Raw genomic sequence first — 13170 nt, forward strand, 5'->3', positions numbered from 1 at the left:
ACTGCAAAGGAAGCTGTGCCTTCCTCCCTGCAGCTACCTCAACAGAGCTTGGAAAAGGAAAAGGCTGCCCAGCTTCCAGAGCCTCAGCCTGCCTCTCCCCACCCTGGTACCCTCTCCACTTCCACAATTAAAACTTTTCCTTGCTGTTTTGCCAGGCCGATTTTTGTTGAGGCTGTTATTTCAGCAATAGCAATACCACAGTAACTTGATTTAGGTGAGTAACTGAGCAAGTACGATTGACCAGCGTGCTCTCTGCCAAAAGCATTAACCAAAGACCAGAACAATAATTCAAAGTTATTAAATTGCCTGAACGAAATTTTCTACTAGCCCTACCCATGAATCTCCACCTACAGAAGAGCACACTTAACCACTGAGTTACACAGTGCACAAACACACACACACAAGGAGCAGCCTGCAGTGCGTTTCCTCTTGTTTTGCAATGCTTTCAGCACAGTTTTTTTTTCTGAGTTGTTCAAAACAAAGTAGCAACAGAAGGAACTGATCCATTCCTCAAATACATAGGTAAAACAAAAAAAACCTGTGGAAACTGACAGAAGCCATATGCTTACCAAGAGCACAAACAAAAAAGAAGTGATCTTTTCTTGCATACAGTAAAAAAATCCCCTAATACCATTTGTTTATTTTAAAGTTCATCTTAGTTTTAAGATGTTGCATTTTCCATAGTCCTCTGACACCCTGCCACAGCCTAGAGGGAACTGACAGCCCCACAGGGAATTTCACAGACTCTGCCTGCAAGAACCTGTGCCTCACATACCTCCCCAGCCACTGCAGCAGAAGTCACCCTGGCAAAGTAGCTTCTTATCATTTGGAGTCGTTACTGGCAGCTTTTATGGATAAGCCAGCCTGGCAGATCACATCCTTCCCCACTTCCCATCACTCTTCTGTCCTCCATCCCTGCTTTGCCTGAAGACTGCAATACTGGCATATCTCAGTGCTACTGCAACTTCAGGAAGCTGAACTCCTCCTTGCTTTCCTCTCTTCCCCCATCTCCCTTCCGTATTTAAAATATAACCTTGGACTTTTGCGTTCACTGGCTGATGCAGCACCCCATCAGTCAAAAGGAGGATCTCTCTAAGGCAGGAACTCAGTGACAGGCAGTTAACTTATCTCCTGAAAAGCAGGTACAATGGCAACCAGAAACTTGCAAACCCCAAAACAAGCACAGAGGGCACCAGCCATGGCAACTCAGCACCTGCAGAGGATGAGGTCAGTGACTTTCACCAGCAACACGGTGAGAACACGAAGATTTGCTTGCTTTGCTGCAAGCCGCCATGGCACAGAGACACATACACGCTTCAGAAAGCCATCTAAATTCGCTTACATCTGTCATTGTCATTTTGGTCAGCAATGGCATCTTCCAGAGCAACAGACTTTGGCTTCTTTTCACTGTTTCCTTTCAAGTTTTCCCAGTCTGCCTGGCTGAATCTGCAGACCTCTGAGTCTTTGGTAGCTGTTTGGCCTTCTCTCTCTTTCATCTCCAACTCTGAGAAGCGCATCATTGCACGCTAGAAAGAGAATTGATATGAAAAAAAGTCTTGCAATAAAAACTACTTCATTTACCTTACCTTATATGAAAGCATTTCCAAAGAAAAAATTGACTCAAAACCAAGGTTTCAGATAGATAGTTAAGGGTAGGAGTATAACACACCTGACTTGTAAAACAGCGTTCTAGCATCTTATAAGCAAATAGCCACACAATTCTTTCATATATAAGTATATATATATAAAAGATTATATATAAATGTATATTATATATAAAACAAAAACATTCCATTTTGGAGGTAAAAAGAGACAAAAACAAAAAGAAATAAAGTAAAATAAAATAAAAACAACAACACAAAACCATACAATGAATAAAAAACGACCATGGCCCACAAACTTCCCTTTGTGTATTTGGAAATGAAATTTAACTCAAAGGTTTATGTAAGAGTCTAGTAATAAAAATTTGAAGAACTGACCTCACAGTAAGCAGCAGGTAGACATAAAATACTGTCCTCTTGTAATCCTTCCATCTATGTAATTAAAATGGGCACTCAATGGATCATTTAGATAATTTCATCCATTTTTATAAGCATAAACCAATTCTTTTCTTAACAATGCAAAACAATTTGGCTTAACTCATCCCTTCATTATAAGTAAAACACCCTAAGAATATTCCTACACAGCATCTGTCTATCATCCCTTAGCATCAACCTCAATACCTCTCCTACTCTTCCCTACGCGCTCGCTTGGCACCAACGTTGCCTGAGACCCGCTAATGCATGGCTGCGACTCCTTGCCATCCAACAGCACATTTGGCATGCTAATCACAACTTCTGGGTACGCTGTGCTAGCTGGCACTACAGGCCAGCCGAGAAATTACAGCCAGCACCAAGGTAACATGCATGCCTGTCCGACTCCCCTCGAAACTGCACAAACATTGCATTGACGTGCATTAACATTTGTATCAGATCTTAGTAAAAGCCCTTTAAAGCTCACTAGCCCATACATACCTATAAGCCACACATACTATTCTTTACATCGCCTCACTCTCACTAACAAACTTACTTTGCTATTTAAAACCATTTCCGGCGAGTACAACCCAACAAAAAGAATTTCTGGTCTCCCCACTTGTGTTGCTTCTCTCAACTTTAAAAACTCAACTGTGACTTGCAACAGAGAAATAACAACAAAAAGCGCGGCGGTCGTTGGACCGCGCGGACTCACCTGCAACGCCCGCTGCTCCCGGCTGAGCTGGCTGGAGTCAGCGTAGAGTTCAGTCGTCACACACTTGAATCGGTCACCTACATAACCGGCAGAGTTTGCGATCCTCTTGGCCAACTTCGACGGCTTGGGTTTCAGTATTTTGCCATCGGCAGACTCCGCGTCGTCAGCTCCATCTTTGGTATAGGTCTGGTTGGCATCAATGCTCGGCGGCGCAGTTCCCATGCAGAACGGCTTTGCGTCCTCCTGCACCTTGCCAAAAGCCAGAGCTGGAGTATCGCTCTCGTGCACGCTTTCCAAGAAAACAGGCGAAGGCTGGACCGCCACTCTCTCTTTAGGCTGGCTCACAGATAAATCTTCTTTCCTTAAGCCGAACACTGATGAACTCTGGGCTTGCTTGAAATTATAGGTTTCATGAACATCATTATTTCTTCCAAACTCCTCTCTCATTACAATAAAATCTCTGTGCTGCGACGCCTGCTCTACCTTGTGCTTTGTAGGGTCATTAGTCTGATTACTGCCTTCTGTAGCAAAGCTGGCTTTCGCTGTGTTTGCTTCACTCTTAGCCTCTTGCTCGTCTCGCAGAAGATCCGGGAAGAGGTGTTTGTCGCTTTTTGCAGAGTTTTTGCTATGGCCAGAGCTCTGGTGCAATTTCACGCTCTTGTCACTGGGCATTTCGAAATGCATCTTCCCACCACTCTCCAGGAGCTCTGGCAACCGGCCCCGCAGAGCAGGGTCCTCATAGCGGACTCTCTCGTGAGACCGTGACCTCCGTTCTGTCTTCTCCTCTTTGTTGATCTCCAAAGCAGAATGCTGCAACAGCATGGGGTGCACCATCCCCACTCCCAGTGCATCCTGGTAGGTCATGAACTCCCCCCTTCCAGCTGGCAGGCTGTAAGGGAGGCCAGGTTTGGGAGCCAGGTGGGTGGGGTAGAGGCTGCCATTGGGCAGCAAGACAGGGTGTGGGTAGACGTGTCCTTTCCCATGGAGGGTGAGAGGGCTGATGGCAATCCCCTCCGGCACTGGATATGGGAGGTAACTCCTGGGGTAGGGCAGAGGTGGGGAGCGAAACGCCTCGTTGGGTGGCAGGAAGATGGGGCTGGAGGCCAGGGCAGTCTCAGTCGCCTTGAAGTTGGCTTCCTGACCACAGGATTTGGCCACCTTAGTGCTGTGTTTCGCAGGAGTGGCGACGGGCTGCCCGACATGCTGTATAACCGAGGCGGTGCTCTCCGCAGAGCTCCGGGCCGTCTTGGCGCAATCCGCGTTGGCATTGGGAGCTGGTGACGCTGATGCTGGCCGCCCCCCCGCTGACACCGCCCCCGAAACGCTGCCGACCACTGCCTCCGTGCCACCCATCCTGGGGCAGGAGGAACTCCGCGGCTGTGGCATAACCCAGTCCAGTGCCTTGTTTTTCAGTTGGACATTTTTCCCAGCCTCCTCACTGGGGCTGGGACCAGGAACGATCCAGGAGGATGGTGCCGTGCTGATAATTTCAGGCCTGTAGATGGGGCAGCTGTTCCCAGGAGAAATGGTTTCTTTCTGAACGATGTCACTGCCTGGCAAGTGCGTCCCCCCTCCTGCCCTTCCATGCACCAGCACTGTTGGCATAATTTTCTTACCATGGTCTGACTTGCCAGCAGTTTCTGCATCAACCACTTTTGCCGACAAGTCCAGCGGTTTGTCGGTGACGTCTTTGGTCGGAGTCTGCTTTTCCAGGAGTGGGGGAGACCTGCTGTCTTTCCGGTCATGGCCAGCCTTCCGTGTATGGGGGGCAGATGGCAGGGGTGCCTCCCCAGCATCACTGCCTTTGGGAAGCTTCCCGTTGGAGAGACGAGCAGGTGGAAATTCACTGCCGATGTTCACATAGGGCTTTGGGAGCGTAACAGCAGAGGAGGGAGAGGTGGTGATCCTGGGGAAATGTTTGTGGAAATCGGCATAGGCATCCCCAACCTGGGTGGGCAGGGGGAGGCGAGGGGACGGCCGGGGCGAGTGCGGCAGCAGGAGTGCGGGATCTGCAGGCAAGTTGGCAGGGGCTGGCTTGGCGGTGGGGACCCGGGGCTGCTTGCTGCTCTGGATGTGGGGGTAGGCATGCGTGTCGACAGGGTTGCCTGGGCTCACCCCCATCTTCCACGATAAGCTCTTATCCGGACAGTGCACCAAAGGTGGGATTGCTGGTGAAGCTGAAGCAGTCGAGAGCCTCATGGGTGATGCCAGCGACGAAGGGATGTGAGGGGCAACGTAGTGGGAGGGAGGCAGGTATAAAAAACGTTCACCGTTTGTACATACGGGCGAGTAAGCCAGGTGCTGCGGTAAGCTGTAGGTGGACTGCTGAGGTAGCAATGCCTTGTACATGTTCAACGAATACTTATTTGGTGAGTCAAGGAAAGGGTATATGGTGGGCGTTGCGCCCTCCATGTAGGGGTTTACCCAGGGGAGCCTTAGGTAACTAGCACCATTGACACCAAGGGGACTCTGCCTGTCACCTGCAGCTCGGTCCAAACCCAGTGTCTCTCCTGTTGGGACAGAGTTTTTTTGTATTCCAGGTGGCGCTTTGTATATAGCGCTGAAGCCGTTCGGGGCTTTTCCAGAGACAGCTGCGCTTTCCACCGCTTCGGGGGGATTAGACTTAAACTGTATCTCTGGATTTCTTTCAGGAGTAAATCCCAGGCTGGCTATCGAACCCGTAGCATCCCGTGATTTTTCCGAGCCAAGTCCGCACAAGCTGGAATAGACAATGCTGCTGGGGACTCTGAGTCCTTCTCGCATGAGTCCAGACCTGTCCATACTCAGAGCTGCAAGACTGTCAATGCGATGTGCTGTAGTCGCATCCACCTTTACAGAACAAGAAGCATGTTACTTTCACATCTCACTAACATGACTACCATTCAGGCTACAGATAGATCAGCATTTTGGAAGAGAAACAGTAACAATGCAAACATGCTGTTTTTGTGAAAACGTACAGAGGCTGATTACACTGGAAAATAGGAGAACAGGAACCTACGGAGCAATATGTATAACACCACAAACATCAACACCAATCTCCCCAAATCCAAAATTCAAACAGCCAGGAACAAAGGCGTGAGGACCCAAGCAGCCGGAGTGGCCCAGAGACGATGCTCAGTGGCACCGCTCCTGTGCAACCACTGGCTCTTCAGCCCCAGCCTTGCCAGAGCATGAGGATGTGGGTTGTGGCATAGAGACCAGAAAGAGAAGGATGAAGGGCCTCTCCTCCTCATCCTCATCCTCCTCCTCCAGGACCTCTCCCTCAACTGCAGCTCTGCTCTGGGGCTTGCCACCGCCACACGATTCATGGCACAAGACATCTGAGGATGCAGCACGAAGAAAGGTCTGCCATCGAATTTCTTTCCCACCTGCTGCTCCCCATGTAGATTCAAAGAAAGGAAAAGCCTCACCAACTTTGCTGGAACATTGATGTTCTTAATGCTTACGTGAACTATTTTTGTTACACATGCTGGTATTCCGCATGGCATTATTCGTAACAGCAAAATTAAGAATCTGACATCATACAACAACACACATCACAAAGCATCAAGAGATTAACGAGATAAATAAACAAAGCCCCAACTTCACTGTTTCACAGAAACAACGTGCATGTGCCCAAACCCACTAGGGCTGCAACAGGAAGGTGTTTTAATCATTTCTCCAAATGGATCGCGTAATAACAGCCAAGGGCAGGAGTCGCGGTGGGGAGGACAGGCACGGATTCATCTGCAGCACGAAGCTTTTAACTTCTTACCACACTGTGATTCAGGTGATTTTCCTCCCTCAACTCCAGTCTGCTTTTCGGTGCATCACCATCATTAACGGGAATTTTCCTATTGAAAAACAGAAGCTTACTATTTGAAAACATCCTGTGCATCTTGGATCAGTATGGTATCATATCACCTCCGTATTTTGATTCCCCTAGAGAAGTCCCATGAGATAACATATTTATCCTTCTCCGTACCCATACATGGCGACTACTTTGAAAAGCAAGAACCATTTGAAAATAAGCATAAAGGGGTTTGACGAGAACACACCAAGCACATCTCAGAGCAGCCTCCTCCAAAGCAAGCAGTTTTTGTCAAGGTCTTCTCTTTTGCTCCTTGCCCTTTCCTTTTTCCAGGGTGAGAATATCCCATTTTAAACACACTCTGTTCATATACCATCCATAAACACTGCTGAGGATAAAATCAAAACACACACGCTAATATCATACGAACATCAGCTCTTCCATGCTAAAGAGAGAGCTGCACATCTGTGCCATACCAGTGTTGCAGCACTGGGACTTGTTATCACAGAAATCACCAATAAAGAATATACCTTAGTGCCGAATTCCAAATCCCAGGGATAAAAATCGCTGACATGCAGCAGAAGGAAAGTTTCAGCATTACCCAAAAGAACTCCTTTCAATCAAAGTGCTTAAAGGCACATCAGCACCATAAAGCAGAAATGCGATTTTAATCCATTTGTTTTTAAAAGATGCACCTTCCCTGCAAGTAGCACATACAGTTATTATCCCTAAACAACTGGGAGGAAAGTGGGGAGAGAGGGTGAGAAAGCTCGATGAGAAAGTGAGATGCTTGGTTGTTTTCTTTCAGCTTATGTTTGCAAATAGTATTCCCTGCAAAGACCAAAAACTTCCACCAGCTTTTTGGAGGCTTTTCACACAACAGTGAGAACAGGGAATGAGAAGACAGAAAAGCACTAAAACCACACAAAACTGGCACAGAGAACTGGAGGCATATCTGCAGCTTCTGTCCAGCATCATTTTGCTTTTTAAAATGCTGGGATTTAAGGTAAGGGGACACCTGCCAGTGCCTGTGTCACCCCATTGAAGACTGTAATTTTGATCATCAATTGAATTACATTCAGCAGGAAAAAAGGTGGGGAGGAGGAGAAATTCACTTGTGGAAGACAGGCACTACTGATCCTATCTCACATGACAAGCTGTTGGTCCAAAGGAAGGGAACACCAAGTTGCAGGCACAAGCCCCTCTGCTGCAGAGTCACGACAAGAACACGTGCACTATTTGGTTTAATTCCCCTTCACAAATGCAAAATAATAAGTTAAGTGTAAAAGCACATTCGAAGGCTGCTTTGGGGGCATCCCTACTTCACTGACCCAGGTTGCCTGTTCAGTAGTAAATCAGCATCTGCTCTACTGCTCTCAGGCACATCTTGACTCTCTCCCTTTGCCCTCCCTCCAAGCTGGGCTGATCTCGATGCAAGGTGGCAGCTTTCTGCTCCAGTGTTAGGGAAGCGAGCAAACTCCAAGACCTCGCTCTGCAGAATTACAGTGTGGTTTAACTTGCCAGAAGCTTAAATATTTACCTGTCTTCATTAATTCCACACATGCGGACCCTTTCATTGCTCATCCAGCTATGAACGTTGCCATACAGGGGAGTTGCAGAAAGCATGACGTCTTCTTAAAAATCAACGCTTTTCTTCACGGTTTTATATTCTATTAAAAAAAAAGAAGGAAAAAGAAAAAAGGAAGAAAAAAAAAAAGTTGAGCAGATTTGTCTAGGAGGAAGTGCAAACATCACAGCGGAGCAGCCAGCCTCCCTCCGGGTGATTAATAATGAATGCAGGATTGGTGCGGGGAGTGAGCTGCCTACGTTAACCGCTAAGGGAGATACCCGGCAATAAAGGAGCAAATTGAGGGCATTTATAGGTCAGAGGAGATAGATCTTTTCCCCAGCGCACATCCAGAAAATTAAGAATCATTCCAGACTATCGACAAATAAAAGTTTCTCCACAGCATTTCATTTCCACAAGAAATAACTCAGCCGGCCAAGTACACACCAGCCCCCAAATCTTCATCTCACATAGACTGAACCAAGGAGGGAGACCCCATGAGCCTGGGGGAACATTCAAACAACCCACAGGTGCTCACAGAAGTCCTGCACTAGGAACACACAGGAGCAGGAGGGCATGGCAAGAACAACCACATACCGCGTGTATTAGCTACACTGATTGCTGATAAGGCTTTTACACGAGGACTTAAAACTGAAGAGACACTGCTACAGAAGGCATCTAAATAAAAACCTCCCTTTTAGCGTCTGCACATGACTAACTTGGAGAAAGGGGTTAAAAATAGTAAGTGGGTTGGCGAGCTCCCCACCCCTTGATTTGATTAAGCACGGAGCCCTGGTGGCTTCTGCATCGGAGCTGCTGCTGCTGCTGCTGCTGCTGCTGCTGCTGCTGCTGCGAGTGCTTTCAGTAATTCAATGATGCCTGCTCACTCCAGGGAAAGAAATCATTAGCGGGCTCACTGGAGAAGTATTAGCAGTCCAAGAGGATCGGCGCCGTGTGCAGCCGGAGAGGCAGGTGAAAGGTAACCACATTTTCGCGTCCAGCGGCAGAGAGGGAAAAGGCTTTTCCTCCCCTCTACCTTGCCTAACGCCACCTCCGCTCGCATTAAATTCTAGTTTGCTGCATGAGCGAAGTGTCAGGACAAGCTGCGTTTTATTAACAGGATTATCGCGGCGCATGATTTATTCCAGTGCAAGATTTTAATTGCTCTTCGGAGGTTGAGTCGTTTCTTTTGACTGAGCTTCAGCCTGCATCCTGCTGCTAAATGCTGGGTTAATAAGTAGGGGGAGCCTTTAATGCACAGGATATCCCTCAGCTCTTCCTCTCTCACAAAAATAGAAGCCTTTAAGCAGGAGGCATGATACTCCTTTTACACACACACACAAGCCAGTAACGGGCGATTGACCACTGGGAGTTTAATGCCTAACGTCTCCCAAAGCATCCATGCTTCCCCAGCAAACTCATTTCCTTTGTCAGGCTACAAAATATGCAAATGATCACTTTGGCATTTAATGGGGAAGAAGCCCAGATTGGGCCTTTAACACAATACTTCACACACGTTCAGAGAGGTTTAAGAACTGAAACGGCAGGAAAGCCTTGTTCCCCAACACTTTTTTCTCCCCTCAGAGAGGCCTTTTGTGCAAAACTCCACGTCTGGAACAAATGTATATTAATGAAACGGCATGTTGACCCTCCTTTCTCCACAACGGTTAGCTTTTCCTAATGAAGTCCGCACAAATCGCCGCGAGGAAACAAAAATCCGCGGAGGTTAGTTACCGCGCTATCATTCAAAAGGAGTTATTTCACTGGAAAGACGTTTTCTGGACAGATTTACTGGTTTCCAGATGCGCCGCTCGTAATGTTTTCAATAGAGGCAGCAGCAGCATGGAGAGAGTGATTTAGGGTTTTACGTAAGGTTAGTAGCCACCCCGTGCGCTGCCTCATCTGTAGGGGACAGACATCGGCTCGGAGAAGGGCCTCGACAGCGCACGGCCCCGCTCCCTGTGCCCCGCTTTCCTTTGGGGCCATGGCTCCTCAAGAGGGGCTGCCTGTGCCCGCCCGGTTTCCTCGGTGGAAATGTATCATTAAGATAAGGCGAGGTGCCTGAACTAGAGCCCATCAATCCCCTGACACGTGTAGATAGCGAAATGCTGAAGTTGCGTGGGGGGAGCGAGAGCTTCCCCAGTCAAAGCAGTAATCAGGAGGCCCCATGTCCCACAGCCACCACCACCCGAGCAAGGGCAAAGCCCGCCCGAATGCAGGGAGGTGGTGGGATGTCCCGGGGCCACTGGGCAGGTCAGAGCCCGCGCCCCCGACGGCTGCCAGCCCCCGCCCCAAAGCCACCCCTTGTCGCTGCGCGCCCCGGGTCCGCGCGTGTGTGCGGTTATAATCATCGCCGCCCTGATGAACTTCTTGTGAACTGTTTAGAAGTGGAGGTCTGCTGAACGAGCAGCGGCGCCACTGCCAGCCATAATTTCATTGCAACAAGCAGCAGACTTTTAACTCTTCGCACACCCTGTCCCTCCCCCACCTCTCTCTCTCCCCACAAGCAGCTGCCTGTCGGGGATGCCGGCTCGCAGGGGACTCCAGAGGCTCGGCCAAACGCCGGCAGTGCCACAAGCGCTGTGCGCTGCGGGGACGGGAGGGACAGTGGCGGGGGCGTGGGGGGCACTGCACCTATTTATACCCAGCTTCCGCGGGGGTGGGCGCAGCCGGTCCCGTTATGCAACCCCGACGGCGGGCTGAGCGCCCCAGCGCACGGAGGAAACCGAGGACACGTCTCTCCCTCCCTCCTCCTGTCACCCACCGGGCCACCGCCAGCGCGCCCCAGGGCGCCGCAGCCCCCCCCGGCCGCCCCCGCTGCGCTGCGCGGCGGGGCGCGGAGCGGGGCTCGGCAGCCGGAGCGCGCACGGCATTTCCTCCGGGAGGTGTCTGGCCGATAAAGCCATTTGCGGCTAAACATAGACGGTGATGCACGGAGGAGGGAGGGAGGGAGGAAGAGAGGGAGGGAGGCGCGGGGAGGAGGGGGGGAGAGAGTGAGACGCGCAACGCACACGCGGTTCCGCAGCGATGCCGCCGTGTGAAACCAGTTGTGAAAAGCGCCTGCAAGCACTAACCTGCCTCCCGGCGTGGTGCCGAGCGGGGCCTCGGCGTGCCGAGCCGAGCCGCGCCGGGAACACCCACTCACCTCCCGCGCTGCCCGCGCCCCGCCGGCCCCGCGCCGCAGAGGCAGGCACAGGCACACACCGCACTGCTCGGGCAGCTGATTAAAAAGGGAAACGTTTGGGTCTCCCTCGCAACGTCAACAGACTTTTGGCAGCCATTGACGCCAGCAGCAGCAAAGTTTTGTTAACACGCTCCTGGCGTGGAAACGAGAAAAACCCGATGCCCGCGGGGAGGGGGAGAAAGGAGGAGGAGGAAGACTCCACTTCTCCGTGCCTCCGGGGGAAAGAGGTGGGGATGGCATCGCCAACCGGGACAGGGCAGCCTCCTCTTCCCCCCTCCCCCTCCACCCCCATGACCCCGGGGTGCCCGGCGGCGAGTTTGCGAGGTGAAAGTCGCAGCGAGGGGCGGGGGGGGGGAGGTGGGTTGGAGGAAGCCCGGCGGGGCCGGTGGCTGCAGCGAGCCAGGAAGCGGGTCGGGAGGAGAATTGCAGCGGCGCACGAGTTCCCTTTTGGCGCCTTTACTCTTTTCCACCTCCGAGCTCCGCCTGGCAGCCCGCCAGTTTCCACTGCACAAGCCACGGAGCCGGCAGCAGCAGCGGCAGCGCAGCGGCAGCCGGCGGGGAGGGCTACGCGGGGTATAAAAAAAACCTCTGCGAGAGCCGATGGCACCAACGGAGCGCCGGGAGCTTCGGCAAACAACCCGGCCTTTCGGATATTAAAAGCGATGCGATAAATTACCGGCCTCTGATCCCTCCCCCACATCTCACACACCCACACCCTCACTCCCTCCCCCCCCCCCCCCCCCCCCACCGCCCCGTCGCCACCCGGTTCCAGGCCACTGGAAGGATCATTTCTAGATTTGTGAAAATCCCTGAGAAAGAAGTGAAAAGCAGTCGGGGACTCGTAGCGATCTACTTCGATTAGCCCTCAGCCCCGTTCATCTGGAGCTTGATTTAAAGGGCAGCGCTCGCACGGTATTTATAAGCTTAAATACGGGCTGATGCTTATGAATGTGTTTAGGTACCTCGTTTATCTTGTACCTCCGACTTACATATTTACGACTTACAGAAACAACGATCTGTGCCCCGGCTAGAAAGGAGACTTCAGAGACACCGTATTGCTGCACCGTTTACAATGCGCCGTATAAAGCTCTGGCAGCAGCCAGCGATCTAATATTAGACAAGTGTTTAAAGAACAGGGTTGGCTGCGCTTTTTATATATATATATGTGTGTGCGTATATATATATATATATATAAAAAATAAGATATACTGTGGGTTATTTTTTGCAATCTCCACACGACATCACCGCTAGTGACACGTTTTGTAAACCAGAGGAGGAAGGTGCAGACTAAGTAGCCGCCGCACGGATCCGCGGATTAGAGAAGAAGTTTGACCTTTACCCGGGACGTGTGGCATTTCATTTAACCATAAAGCTAAGCACAATGCGCCAGCGAGATCGCTAAACCGATTTAAAATACATATTGAGTCATGCACGACAGTAGTGCATCTCGGTTTAGGCAGCGTGCAGGCAGCACAAGGGGGTCGGCGACTATTTTAAGGCTCTTGCCGCAGCCACCCCCTCATCGTTCCCGTGTCCCCCCGTGTTCCCCCCTCCCGTGGCTCCCACACCGTCACGTGTCGAACAGCGACCGGGACTTTCTGCCGTGTAAACACGGCGCGGAGGAGCCGACCGGGGGCACCCGGGGCCGCCGAGGCAGCGCCAACGCCCGCAGCAGCGCCAGCGGGGCATCCTCCCCTGCCCGGGCACCGCCACGCCGGGCTGCCCGCCGCTCTGCGCCCGGCTCCGGCCCCACGGAGACACCCCCGGTGCAGCGGGGCTCTGGCGGGGGCGGCCCCTCCGGCACAGGGGGCCCGAGGGAGCGGCGGCCCCCGCGCCCCCCCCGCGCCGCCTGTCACGCCTTGGACCCTGCACAGACAGGCGCTGCGCCGTAGCGGCAGCGGC

General features: G+C 51.4%; 1 protein-coding gene across 10 annotated transcripts in view; it reads right to left on the reverse strand.

Moving 5' to 3' along the window:
- The window catches only part of BCOR (BCL6 corepressor), an 82230-nt gene that overhangs the window by 31150 nt on the left and 37910 nt on the right, over window positions 1-13170 (reverse strand). For 8 of the 10 annotated variants that reach the window (XM_048289367.1, XM_048289359.1, XM_048289338.1 and 5 more), the window contains exons 2-6: window positions 8058-8187; window positions 6482-6560; window positions 2728-5556; window positions 1980-2033; window positions 1343-1526 (exon numbers count right to left, since the gene is read on the reverse strand). In XM_048289367.1, coding sequence (XP_048145324.1) covers window positions 1343-1526; window positions 1980-2033; window positions 2728-5556; window positions 6482-6560; window positions 8058-8143 — 3232 coding nt within the window. In that variant the 5' untranslated portion in view covers window positions 8144-8187. The remainder of the gene's footprint in view (window positions 1-1342; window positions 1527-1979; window positions 2034-2727; window positions 5557-6481; window positions 6561-8057; window positions 8188-13170) is intronic. The other 2 variants (XM_048289412.1, XM_048289391.1) reach the window with 1 other exon arrangement.

This window comes from Corvus hawaiiensis, chromosome 2 (genome assembly GCF_020740725.1).
Source record: "Corvus hawaiiensis isolate bCorHaw1 chromosome 2, bCorHaw1.pri.cur, whole genome shotgun sequence".
NCBI lineage: Eukaryota > Metazoa > Chordata > Aves > Passeriformes > Corvidae > Corvus > Corvus hawaiiensis.